Source organism: Anolis carolinensis, chromosome 3 (genome assembly GCF_035594765.1).
Source record: "Anolis carolinensis isolate JA03-04 chromosome 3, rAnoCar3.1.pri, whole genome shotgun sequence".
NCBI classification, from domain to species: Eukaryota; Metazoa; Chordata; class Lepidosauria; order Squamata; family Dactyloidae; genus Anolis; species Anolis carolinensis.
Window position 1 is genome coordinate 57,605,581 of NC_085843.1, and position 14,687 is coordinate 57,620,267.

At 37.5% G+C, this 14,687-nt stretch overlaps 1 protein-coding gene across 3 annotated transcripts in view; it reads right to left on the reverse strand.

Annotated features, from left to right (window-relative positions):
* Nucleotides 1-14,687, reverse strand: part of cadm2 (cell adhesion molecule 2) — a 644,325-nt gene that overhangs the window by 279,556 nt on the left and 350,082 nt on the right. For all 3 annotated transcript variants that reach the window (XM_008107677.3, XM_008107676.3, XM_016992521.2), the window contains one exon: nucleotides 4,291-4,440. In XM_008107677.3, the coding sequence (XP_008105884.1) occupies nucleotides 4,291-4,440 (150 nt within the window). The remainder of the gene's footprint in view (nucleotides 1-4,290; nucleotides 4,441-14,687) is intronic.

Consider the following 14,687-nt stretch of genomic DNA (forward strand, 5'->3'; position numbering starts at 1 on the left):
TCATGAATTTAATCCTCCTCAAGTCATTGTCACCATTTCTGCAAGTGTCAATAAATTAAGCAAAACAACATTTTTGGTTAGTAACTAAGTATCTTCTTCAGAAAGAGCCCCAGATTTCCTTTCAAGCAAAACAAATTGTGTTGATATAGTAGAAATAATCACTATTAGTTTGTTCAAGGACTAATCACAAAGTATACTTCTCTATTTTCTCCCCTCTAAGGTTTATTTTATCTCTTTTGTCTTTAGAGAAAATAGTTCTAAAGCAATCTAAACTTTCAATAAGGGTTTTAAAAACCTCCAGGAAATCCTTAACATTTTTTCTGCTTTTAACACACAATACCTAAATGCATTTCTGTTTTGAAATTTTATAAATATTTTTGAAATATTGTTACATCTTCTAGGTGCTGATAGAGAGAACATCAACCCCAGCTAGATCTCAGTGTCTGCTACCCTTTTGTCTGAAGCTTCTTAAGAACAAAAGGTTCTGTGACCAGATGATGAGAAGTATTTATGGCTATTCAGTTGTCTCCTCCATTGTTACATTTGTTACTTTACAGAACATACAGAGTTTATCTTAGCACAACATTTTTTTTAAGAAACCTAAGAGCAGTGGTTCTCAACCTGTGGGACCCCAGGTGTTTTGGCCTACAACTCCCAGAAATCCCAGCCAGTTTACCAGCTGTTAGGATTCCTGGGAGTTGAAAGCCTAAACATCTGGGGACCCCCGGTTGAGAACCACTGACTAATTTATTTATTTATTTGTTTACAGTATTTATATTCTGCCCTTCTCACCCCGAAGGGGACTCAGGGTGGATCACAATGTACACATACATGGCAAACATTCAATGCCATATGAACATAGAGACAGAGACACAGAGGCAATTTAATATTCTCCAACTTCCAGCTTACTGAGGGTATGCTCAATTCCGGCCATAGGGAGAGCAGCTGCTTCATCATCTACTGTGACACTGAGTCCTTGATGGATATTTCCTCATTCCAAATGCTGCTGGATTATTTTTATGGAGTTGTGAATTAGTTAAATTAGCCTCCCTGTATAAGCAATACCTAATTTTTCTACTTGATAGATGCAACTACCTTTTGGGTTGCTTAGGTCAACAACGAGCAGGGCTATTTCTCAATGGTCAGGTTCTCAGTCCGCCATAGGCTGGCTTTGAACTCATGACCTCTTGGTCATAGCTGAACTCTCATATCAAGACTACACCAGAGGGAACCATATTTTAAAGATCAACTTTATTAGATGTATGCTTGAAATTGCTAACGATTTTGCTGGCTCCTGGAGGCTCCAGCAGTTTAGGCTTTTTGTCTGTAATCACTTAGCAAAAGTTTCTTAAGTCATGTATCCTGAAGATACTTACTGGAACCTGTGTTACAGTCTTTTAATTTGGATAGTGACTTAAATAAAGCCTAAGGACTTATTGAACTCCTACTTGAGGGGTTCTAGATGGGTTTAAGAAGTCATACAGCAAGTGTGGGTGTTTGAAGTACTTCTTTCCAACCCTGCAAATCTTACAACACCTTCTTAGTATTTAGATTTCTCCTCCTTTGGACAAGGTGTACCTTAATACATATTGATACACATGTCAATGGACAATGCCATTCTACTTGATGATCAGACTGGATGTCAAAGAATGTACATCCCTTTTTTCCAGCCATAAAAGAATTTCCTCATGCATGCATGCCTTACAAATAATGTTTGCATTTTTACCTTCCAATCACAAAATTCAGCACATAGAATGAAAACCAAGTAAGCAATAATAATCATGTGTTTATAAAAGGACAGTGTTTTCCCTAATGGATCATCTGAAAATATTATAAACATGTTATCTAGTTTGATCACGAGGCTTCCTTTCTTTATACGTCAGGAATATGGGACCAAAGGTATAATATTATGCATTTATTACCAAACGAGTTAGCTTGATCCAGAATTTAGTTTGATTATAGTTGGACAGGGTTTTTTTTCCAGTCACCAGTGGAACATGGGAACAAACTGAAATTGCTTTTTTCCCATTTGGAATTAGATCATTTTGGGGACAGAGCCATTCCTGTGGCAGTAACACACTTATTACAAAATCACTTTATATGCCATAACAGCTATATTCTGTATAACTGGAAGGGTATTGTTTTTGTTTGATTGCATTGGCATTGGGAAGAAGATGAGAGAGGACTAGAGAGACATAGATTATTGGTATTGGGCTGCAGCAGCATTCCTGCAGTAAATAGTACAATAAATAAAAACTGGGCTGGAAAAGTGTATTTTTTTTCCTCCAACTGAAATTGTGGTTATCTTGGATCAAACAACCAAAGCAATAAGTAGCAGCCTCCACAATCCCATATCAGCAAAACACAGGAAAAAGGAGTAACCCTTAAAAAAATCATAGATCTATAAACACAGCCACCAAAATGATAATCTTAAGAAAAGTGGAGGCTGGTGAAAGAAAAAGTAATCTCTGGTGCATTTTAGAAGTAGCCTTTAAAGGATCTCTATTCCAAGTCTTTTTGCTCAAACTTACTTGACTTGGTTGTTTTATTTCACATGAGTGTGAATACTGTTAGTTCAGAATAAAATGTTTGTTAAAACATGCTGTGTGCTTCTTTTGTGACGCTTCTGTTCTTTCCATTTTATTTCTGCCTTTAGAACTAAATTTTGAGTTAAAGAAGTACTTTCCAGGACCAAAGTTACTTTGTTAATTGAAGAACACCTGTATTTTGAACGTAGACTAAGGGCATCATAGGATGAAAATTATTATTATTCCTTTTAGTTGAAAAAGAAAAATCATCACAACACATTTTACAGCCAGTTTCCCTGGTCACCACCGTGTTTCCCCGAAAATAAGACAGTGTCTTATATTAATTTTTGCTCCCAAAGATGTGCTAGGTCTTATTTTCAGGGGATGTTTTATTTTTCCATGAAGAAGAATTCACATTTATTGTTGAACAAAAAATGAACATTTATTATATGCTGTACAGTAGTTGTCATCACAAACCAACATAACCAGACAAACTCTTAATCCTATCAAGAATTTCTTGTTACTACCATTTTTTCCATGTACAACTGGTATGTACATTTACCAATCCTGGTGTTCTGTTTGGCGGGCATGCTTCCAAACAAAAATTTTGCTTGGTCTTACTTTCAGGGGAGGCCTTATATTTAGCAATTCAGCAAAACTTCAACTAGGTCTTATTTTTCGGGGATGTCTTATTTTCAGGGAAACAGGATATGCGTCCTGTTTGGTATGTGTGCGTCCACACACATACCAAACACCTCTTGGGTGGAGATTTGTTTAGCACAAATACTTTTAGAATTTACACCAAAGGTGCATCTATACTATAGAAGCAATGCAGTTTGACACCACTTCAGCTGCATGGCTCAATGCTATGGAATATAGGGGATATAGTTCACTAAAATATTAGCATTTTTAAACTGTTCAAATATTTTAAAACACACTGCTGTATTTATTTAGTTTATATATTTTATGTTAAGAGGATTCACATTGATGATCTTGCTGTCATTCTTTCAGCAACCACATAAAGTATATAAATATTATTATGTTCTGAATTTATAGTACAGGTAAAATTGCATATATGAATGACATATACTCAAGGAATTAAATGCAATGCAAAACAAACAAATATATGCACTCCTTTTGTTATAAACACTCAAAGAGCAACATTTTCAAACTCCTGAATGGTCACATGTCATGCTTTCTGCTAATGAGGGGATTTATTTGCTAATCTTGACCAATGTGAGGTCTGGTGTAGGCCATGCCCGCAACAGGGATGAAAGTATCACCAGATGCTTCCACCTAAACACAGGAGGCTTCCCATGTTGTGCTGACTCCAACGGAGCCAGCATGGAGGCTCCCCACAATGGCGACAGTTTCCCCATGTCATGAGGAAAGTCTTGCAAGAGGAAGTTGCACATGGGGTGACAGATTCACCCTGCTGCTCCCTCTTTCCTCCCAAAAGCCCAGCAAAGTGGGATGTTTCACCAGGCCTTTCTGATGAGGTCCCTAAAATAAATACTAATAAGCAAACAAAAGCAAAACCAAACCTCTCCCAAAGTGCTACAATATGAGAAAAATAAAGCAAAATATGTGGCTTTCAAAAGAAACATTTACTGTTACATATTTAGTAAAAGATTTCAAACAATATGTTGGCTGTACTTAAAACAAGGCAATAAGATATATATCACATAATAGTACATTAGTTTCATATATAAAAAAGTGTATGATTTTTGCTTCAGTAATTGAAAAATTCAAGCATACTCACCTTTCTTGTCATCAAAATACAAGGTCTGTTGAGCTGGATTTGACCACTGGAGGGAGGTGTTATCATTTTGATCAACCCTACAGGTCAACGTTGCTGTTTCACCTTCAATAACTGTAACATTCTGTGTAAGTGGAAACTGTCCTTGGCTGCCTACAGAAGAAATGAAGAAAAAGGTAAAATTACATTACACATTATAGGGCTATGTTGAGAACTGGAGCTTCCCAGAAGCGATCACTGTACAGTAAGCATTTTGTTATTTCCTAGTAGTGGGTAAATAATTCAAACATCCCGTGAAAACATGTTACAAGTGATTACCACAAAGCAATGGTTTGGTAAGGTGAATCTTGATATTTGGGTACTTAGAGTCAGTAGTTCAATATACCACAGCTCCCACCGTAGAAACAGATGAGTGGATTGCATGGATTCCTGCATCATCTTGGACAGGATGGCCCATGTGGTCTCTTCCAACTCTATTATTATATGATTTTATCTGAGTTCATGTGAACACTTAGCTACAAAGTAGTCAGTTGAACATATTAGCTGTGATGCTTCCTTCTCTACATTTTGAAAAGTAAGGTCTTCTCCTCACAATATGCTATGCAGCAGATGACAACATTTTTCCACCGCAAATTGACTCACTGACTGCTGTTGAAGCACTGTAAACTTTGGAATGGTTTTCTTACAAATTTACAATCCTAGTACAGGAACTATGATTCCAATCAAACTAGATAGTGCTCTTAGCAATCAGTGTTTGTGTTGCTTGCATCTAAATTTGTTAAATTGTTTTACAGGTCTTTCTGACTCCTAAACAAGAATTGTCTCTTTTCCTGTACTCCTCCCAAAATTAAATGTCTGAAGTACTTTCTTCTTTTCTTTTCTTTTCTTTTCTTTTCTTTTCTTTTCTTTTCTTTCTTTTTTGCAGAGGGGAGGCAATATAGACCACACAAACGTTGGCCAAGTGGGTTGAAATTATCCAATGTAAGTTTTAATTAGGTTTGGGCCTGGATCAGTTTGATCAAAAGTAATTTGTAATATTCAGTGGTCTGTTTTGTGTAATCCCCCAAAAACAGAATGGGGAAGAGGGAACCAAAAAGCTGGGCAAAATGGATCAAAAGAGCCGGATTTATTGGCTACTAGAGAGGATAGTTAAGTCTGCAATATACCTGAGGCAGGGGTCTGCCGTGGGGCTCCTGGATAAAATGGGATTACTTGTAGCATCTTTTCTCCTTCCCTGACAGCAGAGTGTCCATTTCTTTTGGAAACGTTCCCTAGGCAACTCCTCCAGAGGGGCCATGCTGGGAACATGTTTTCCCAACAGCACTTGCATGGGGTGAGCACTGAAAAGTGTCTGAGTTCTGCTTGGAGCATGATGGGAGTTGAAGTTTCTCTCTCTCTCTGTTTCTCAGCCAATAAAAGGCCTGGCTGTGTCCATGCTCTGATTGGCTGTGAATGGACACAACCAGTGACTGCAATTCCCAGAACCCTCTCTTGCGGTTTGTCTTATTTTTAAAAAATATTATGTAAAAACTTAAAATAATTGCCAATGGACCAAATCTTTGCCGAATGAAAATGGCAACATTCCTCCCAATTCGAGTAACTTCCCGGTAAACAGAATGAGAGGTTAGTTGAAAATGGACCCTAAAATGGCATGCCTTTTGGCTGAACTGCACAAGCCTAGTTACAATAATTTGTGTATGTTTTGTATTCTTTGTTGATAAAGACATTTACATTATAGAGATATGGACTCCACTAGCACAGAATGCTAAAGAATTTTCCAAAGTACAAATTCTAGGATTCTATAGGATAGAGTCATGGTTGTTAAAGTGCTTTCAGAATGTAGATGAGCTCTAACAATGTACATGAAACTATCAATATTTATCATCCACACAGTATTCACTTTTCAGGCTAAGAACTAGAGAGAAATATAAGACATTATCCTCATCATTACCACTATCATTGTTATCACCACCATCTTTTTCCTGATCCAGAGCTCAAAATGTTTTTGAAATATGCTTTTTTGTTAAATAAAAAGGAATTATATGACTTGCCAAACAAGAAGAGACTTGCTTCATATATTTTATAATTTATCCCCCTAATATAATAAGTACCTTAGTTTTTTGGGGGTGAAATCAATAAGTTTTATATATAGATATAGATAGATAGATAGATAGATAGATAGATAGATAGATAGATAGATAGATACATACATGCCATACATGTTTATTCTGCCATATTATCTTCTCATAGGAAAACAAATGTCACCAATAAAAGCCAAGATTTCTTCTTATATTTTTGATGAACTATTTTATGAAGAAATTGGAGGGGGGCTGCCATATTTAAAATTAGATATTTTAAATATTCTAAATAATTATGGTGCTCAAAAGTACATAGCAGATAATAAGACATGATCTTTGCCTTTGATAATTTATTCATTTTTACTGATTAATGATTTTATCTACCATGTTGATGCTTTAGTTAATGTTCATGGCTTAAGTCACACAATGCCTTTTTTACAAAAATATTATTCAACTCTCATAATTGAAATATGTTGTTATTTTGTAAATGTATAAATATTACAAAAATATTTACATTGCATTGAGAAGCAAAATACTGTGATTATTATTTTGAAGACCATGGTATTTCAATGATTTCATCCAATATTTACAAAGCACAGGAAGAGAAAATTTTATGTTTTAAAGGCAGGCCTTAAAAAAAGACTAATGAGTAATTAGTATGTTCTGCCTTTACTTCAGATGACTAAATTAAAGGCTTTGAAGAATTACCTTGGTTTTTGGGTCTCCATCACAAGGGATTTTATTTGACTTGCCTTCCATTTCTATTAACTGTCTTTCCACCATCTGCATGTATTTTAATTGCCTCTATATTGTATTTACTTTAAACCACCAAGATGATCTTTTAGATTGTATGTATGTGTTCCATTGCAGATATTTAGCATCATTTCAATCCATTTCTATGTAGCAAAACACTTCAACATGATGATTTTAATTTCCCAAATAACATAGTTATTGGTCTTGCTGGTGTGCACCCTGGCCTGCAAAATATCTACCAATATGGAAATGCTGATCGACCGAGAGTCTCCCTGATGAATTAGTTTTGCAAGCTGCTCATGAATCTAGCAGATGTTTATGTTGTCTAGGCCAGTAGAAACCTTATGGACCCTTTCCCTACTCCTCCTCCCAGGAGCAAATGTCAGCACAACAGAGATTTGGAACCATGCCATACAGCACCGCAGACAGAAAAAGCTGTCATGGAATACAGGCATGGCGCTGTGTACTAATTTTATTGGTTTATTGGTTGTTTGGTTTTAATAAGATAAACTAAAAACTGCACTGCTCATCATGCTAATTACCCATTTATGTTTTATGACACTTCTATTCACTACTAATTCTGGTGCAAGGCATTATAAAATACAAAAAACAACACTGAAGCAGAGAAAACAAAAACTGGGACATTAACCTGCAAACCAATCATGGCCTTAACAATTGTTTGTGAAACAAACAAAGAAGTTCTGAGTGGAACAAAACATTTACTCTGTAAACAAGGAATAAAGAAAGAGAAATGTCAAGCTGAGAAATTTTAAAACAGAAAATGAGCTTATGTGGCTTGTGTAATCAAAAAGAATCTCTCTGTTCAATATTGATTGCCCAGTAATTTCTGCTCATTGCAACAAATGAGGTATTTGTTGGGCATCAGCAGAAGTGGCCAGAAGAATTGTTTCTATAATTATAAAGAGATGAGGATGTGGATGGCTCTGATTCAAATCAAACTGTTTTGCTAGTATAAAATACTGGATGTAAGCTGAATAAATGTTCACAAGCCATTTGGTGACAAATATCTTGTTAGTTATAGTTATGGCTATCCAAAGTAATTTTTGCTAAAACCCATAACTGCACTGATGTCTGAGTTTTTTTGTGCCTCTGGCACAATTCATATAAACTTTAAAAGAGCTCTGCTACAGCAAGACAAGATTTCTCTTTTCCAGCATTTTTCCACACAGGAAGGCCAAAAATAACCAAGAAACAATATACAGCAGAACCCCATTTATCCGATTTAAACGGGCGGCCCGCAAGTCGGGTTACCCACATTAATCAGATAAATCAATTGTAGGCCCAGGCGCCTAGCGGAAGGAGGAAACTTCTCCCTCCATCAGGCGCTTGGACCCAGGAAGCGTGAGGCATGCCGCTGCTTAGCAACATGACTCACGCTTCTCTAAAGGCCCAAGCGCCCAGAGGAGGGAGTAGTTTCCTCCCTGCTCTCAGCGCTTGGGCCCAGGGAAGCAGGCCACGATTGCAGACCGCTTCCTCCTGCCTCTCCCTCTCGCGAGAAGGAGCTCATTCACAGACAATATTCAGTATGGTTCATTTCTGTGAGTGACAGCAAGGGAATTACAGTAAAACCTTGGTAAGCTGAGCCCCGGTGAATCGAGTCTCTGGATTATCCGAGGGGCCGCCACCCCCCTCCCCCTCTCCTCCCCCTCCCAAAGGAGCCCTCACCCCTTGGAAGGAGCCCATGAGTGCCGCTGCCTAGCAGCGCTCGTGGGCTGCTTCCCAAGAGGTGAGGGCTCGGCCCAGGGAAGTAGGCCATGAGCACTGCTGCAGCAGTGATCGTGGGCCGCTTCCTCCGGCCTCTCCCTCTCCTCTCGTGGGAAGGAGCTTCTTCACGTGAGAGGAAGAAGAGGAGGGGCGCTTCCCTCTCCTCTCGCAAGAAGGAGCTCCTTCTAGCGAGAGGAGAGGGAGGGGCAGGAATAAGCGGCCTGCAATCGTGGCCTGCTTCCCTGGGCCCAAGTGCCAAGCGGAGGGAGGAAACTACTCCCTCTGTTTGACGCTTGGGCCTTTAGAGAAGCACGAGGCATGTCGCTAAGCAGCGGCATGACTTACGCTTCCCTGGGTCCAAGTGCCTGACGGAGGGAGAAGTTTCCTCCCTCCACTAGGCACCTGGGCCAACAATCGGTTTATCCAATTAATCCGGGTAACCCAAGTTGTGGGCCACCCATTTAAATCGGATAAACGGGGTTCTACTGTATTTGAATTTTGACAATTTACAACTCATTTCTGATTTTCACATATAATTCTTCTGTGGCTACAGCAAGATTAAAATAGAATAGGAAAGGATGCTATTGGTTAATTAGAAAAGAAAAAAAAAGTTTTACTGGTGTTTGCAAAGCTAAACTGTATATATCTATGAGAGAAGAGAAAACAATAGCAAAATATAAGAAACGAGTAACTATATTGATAAAATGCATTAAACCAATTTTCTGGACCAGTGAACTCATATCAGAAATTGCCTCTCACACTAAAATGCTATTTCTTTTTTTTCTGCTGAATAATCTTTTAGCAAAACATTTTACATCATAACCTTTGAATTATGTTGGAGGTGACCTGGTGCTCAATGTCATGTTTATTTTTTATTGTAGGCTACTATGCAGCAAAGTTATACTTTTACTTTATGAACTATGAAGAGGCAAATTAAATTTTGGGCAGATTAAATTGGAGTTGTCCTCATGATTTAAAGTCACTCTGTAGCACTTTTCACTGCCTAGGTATATTGCTGGCTGGCAAAGGAACATGGTGGACTTCTGAAAAACCATTCAAATGTCTATAGTAATTTAACACAATTTGTCATTGCTCAAATATTTAGAATCTTGGTATTTGTAGTTTGATAAGGTATTTAGGATTCTTTTTGTCAGAGAGATCTAATCCACTCTCCTGAACTACTAAATACTAAATTCTGGAAGAGAATTTGAAGTACTTCACTTAGGATGAATTTACACCAAATCAATAAATGTGATATCAGACTGCTGTAATTGTGTAGTGTCATTAGTGTGGCTACAATCTGAGCTGGCGTCCAAAGAGTGTATGGACAGTTAATTTTAAAAATTAAATGGTTAAATTGCATCCTCCCTCAGTATATAGTTTTCATCAGCAAGCATTACAACAGACATTCACTGAGTTGCTTTCCCAAGGAAACATATTCACCTCTAAAATGCCAAAAGAGTTTCGGGTCAAGGTCCTACACCTGGAGATCTATTATGTAGCAATGTCTCCATAGCCACATTTTCTAATGGTAGCCTCACACAAACCCACTCAGTAAGCTGTGTAGCTTCTACTTCCCCACATATTTTTCTGAGACAGACACAATATGACAAGCAAGTGCAAAGGCCTCTAGATGCCATACAGATTATGTACTGGCAGCACAATCACCTATGGAAATAGCTGGATGTGTCCCCACAGATCCCCTTGTTATCCAAAAACATGAACACTAATGCGGTGGAGAATCACGAGATGGAGGGTTTGGGCAGGAATATTGATTGTTGAGTGGCTGGTTGAGAATTCAGACTTCCACAATGACCAAAAAAGTGAATTGCAATGGCTAAGTCCAACCTATGTCATTAAAATTCAGCAACAGGATGCAAGCTACCATTTGTTACTTTTTAAAATAAATACAGAAAAACAGATTATAATAAGTAAGACCTTTGTATATTTAAAATTAGATGAGAGAAGTATGGTCAGAACACATCACACCAATGATACCGAAGAACAATGTACAGATATAACACTTGGAGAGTTACACCTTGAGTGTTTTTCTTATACTGTTTTAAAAAATGCTGGACCTTTATATTTTAAATGTTTTATTGGAAACTTAAACAGTTCTTAAACTTTAAACACGGAATCAGCCTTATAAGAACAAATTGCTCAAGAAACCCATTAGAAAGAATACATTCTTATCTTTATGTCATTGCTACCTGTTGTTGTAGCACTGTTAAAACATCCCACTGGTGTACTTCAGAAAATTTCTGTCTAATTTACAGAAAGTATCCATTATAGATGGTTGCAATGGGGCCCTTTTGCACTACACAATTATGAAATGTAGCAACATTCAATGGAATCCTAGGGGCTTGTAGTTTGGTCACCGGACTGAGAAATTGAAACAACCCACAAACAACTACACATTTCAGTTTTCCACTGGATATTTGCCATGGTATTTAAAGTGGGGTCATTAAACTATGTGTAAGGCTCTTGGATTCTGTATGAACAATGTGGACAGTGAAGCTTAGGCTGGATCTACACTGCCATGTAATCTAATTTCTGGATCCATATTAACTGCATTGAACTGGATTCTATGAGTCTACACTGACATATAATCCAGTTGAAAACAGATAATCTGGATTCAGAAAATGGATTATATGGCAGAAATGTAATCTAGCAATGTGCTAGAAATGAAAGAGCCAACAAAGCCACAAATATAAATATCCTACACTTTCGTACTCTTTGAAAAACAACAAGAACAACAAAATACCAATGAAAGAGCAGATCCATGAAAACACTGGAAAGAGCAAAGAGAACAAGCCAGTCCTCTGAAAATCCTGCTTTATGACTAACCTAAATGTTATTGAACAGTGCTAAATTATTATGAGACAAATACTTGTTTATCTTCCAACCTTTTCCCCAATGTGAGACCCAAAGTGTCCTTAAGTATAAACTACCCAAAAAAGCCAAACCAGTGCACATTTTTAAAATGAATTAAAGGAGCAATTAAATTTAAAGCATCAAGTAAATTAATTTTAAAGCATTTGAAGTGTAATACAAAAGATAAAAGTACAACATACTCTATTAAAAGACCTTTCTGCTACAGTTAGTTACTTTGGCTACAAGCTATAAATAATGAATAGAAGTGACATTTTAACTGTTTTGCTTTTCCTACAGAGCACCCTGAATGAATAGAGACTGCCAAATCTCTCATGTACTTCTATGATGAATTATGCAGATGATTTCAATGCCAGAACACTCTTAAGGTGCTATTGTTTGCATTGACATAAATAGAGTATTAATTAGAGTATTAATTCCAAAGTGGCAAATCTATTTTTTTTACCCCTTAATCACATGGGTTCTGCATTTTGTGGACAATAGCTTGCATGCTTGCTAAGCACAACTTTGGCTTGGTTTATTCTCATTACTGTCTGTACTGAACTTGGTGGTAGGTTACCTGGGTAAAGCTCAATTATGTTTTGCAAAATCCACTCCCAATATTAGGCCTATTCATACTATCACAGAAATACCCTGCAAATGCTGCAAAGACAGCTAAAGGAACAATGCTGTAACGGAAAGCCTTATTTTATTGTTCATTTTTGCCTATGTTATTTAATGTTGATTTAGAGACAAAAGTGGGCAGAAGTTAGCTACTGATGATTGGCCATGTGTCACCATGGTAACATAGCTGCTTCGGTAGAAATGTAACAATTCTAAGCTAGTGAAAGGGGCGGAGCTAGCTGGAGGAAAAAAGGAGGAGAGGATGTTTTAGAAAGAAGGGAGTTATGTTGAGGTTTCTGGTGAGGGAAACTTAAAAAAAAGATGTGTGTGTCTGAGGTTCAGTTATGGTAGTCTCTAGCTGGGTGAGCTAGAGGGAAAAGGATCCAGGTTTAAATTTGGGACTTCAGTTGGAATACTGAAGGAAAAAGTGACTATTATTGAGTCAGATCTGGGTTTTCTAGTGAGGTAGAACTGAAAAGAAAAGGAATATGGTAGAGACAAAGTTTCAGTCAAGTTGTTAATGTTGAAGAATGAAAAGTATGGTTTATATTGTATATAAGTGAAATTGAAGAAGTAAACTATTGCAACCAGTTATGATTTTTGGACTAATTTAACCATAAATAAATAATTCTCTGTTTTAAATAAAGAAAGTGCTTCTGAGTGGTAAATTGCTTAACTTAGTATCAGTAGAAGATTTGTCTCAAATATTGCCCCTCAGTGACTCATCATATTGTACATGCACACGTACAGACTCAAGGGTTTATAACTGGCAGTGGCTGGGATCCTGAAAGAAGGATTGCCCCCTGCCTGTTTATGAAGTGGACCCTTGCAAATGCCAACACAGTGGTCAAGATCTACAAAAGTGGTGTCACTATCATGACAAGTGGAAAAGTGGGGAAAGATAGGAAATTCCCTTCTCCAATTTTACTTTCCTCCTCCAACAGATCAGATATGCATAGTTCTAACAATAGCAATGCTATGGGTAATATACTAATGGATCATGCTACAGACTGCCAGTTAAAGATAACAACCAGGGTCACCATACTACACTATTAACAGAAACAGTTGTTTGTTCCCAAATTATATTTACATGCAAATATGAGAATTCACATTTACGGGAAAAATGTTGGCAACCCCAAAGCTACTCAATATTCACTCCAAGGGCAGAAAACTATTGGAAATATTTTGGAATGAGGTCAAATAGACTGCACACTGAGTAGGGATTAGCTGGTGTAAAATATTCCTCCTATGTGTGTGAAACAGTTTAGGATCCAGTGCAGTGTATATTAAAATTGAATCCAAAAACAGTTGTACAAATTGACTGAAATCAGGGAACAAGTAGTAATATAGCACTATTAAACCAATTCGACCATGATTTTAGTTGGGTCTGAAGAGCTGTTTGTCTAGAGTGACTTTAGGACAGAATTGGGGGCTTATTGTGTTGTTTCTCTCACCATTAGGAGTAGACAGCTTGAAAAAGAGAAGCTAGTGTATTTGATATACCTCTATTCTTAGTCCTATTTGGAAATTACAAAAACCAAAGGAAGAAGTGTGAGAGGAAAAGGAGGACAGTAGCCCTGTTCCTCCTTGTGCTTTTCTATTGCTCCCATCACATGCTGGAATTAGAAGAATAATCAAAGACCGTTGGCAAACATGTTTTTTGACTAGAAGAATTGTAGCCTTAAGAGATTCTTCACAACTTAGTTCTTATTCTGTTGTTGTTTTTTGGGGGGAAACAGCACTTCTGCATGTGAAACATTGCTTTCTTTGCAGGAAACATTCCTATGAGAAGAAAGGCTAGCTTCTAAAAAAGGAAAGCTTAAACTATGCATGGGGACCCTCTATGTGACTAAGAAAGCTGTATTCTAAATTGTGTGGCATGCCTGAGGAAAGTAGCAGAGCAAAAAAGCAAATCAGGGAGGCCAGCTGCGATACTGTGCAATATCACCTCTCATGTATGTACTCCCGAGTCTGAACAACATAGTCTATCTAGAACTGCAACTCCATTGTCTGTCACCATTGGTTATGTTGGCTAGTTCAGATGGATTGTTAAATTTTGTTGTCACATCTATGGACTTCCTGAGTGCTGAGAAAATGTGCTCTAAGTTGGTATTTATTTTAGTCTGTAAACTCTGTTCTTTCAACCTATGGATAAATAAGCCCCACACTGAATACTTCGTGAACTCTGTGGTATGATTTCAGAGATCCATTCCTTAGAGAACATCATGACATTTTTTCTCTGACCTTATCTTCTGTTCCTAGGTTATACAACCATGGGGTATTTTTGGGGCTGGCTGAGCAAACACAGGGTATAATTGGTTATTTCTTAATATCAGACAAAGAAGTGGT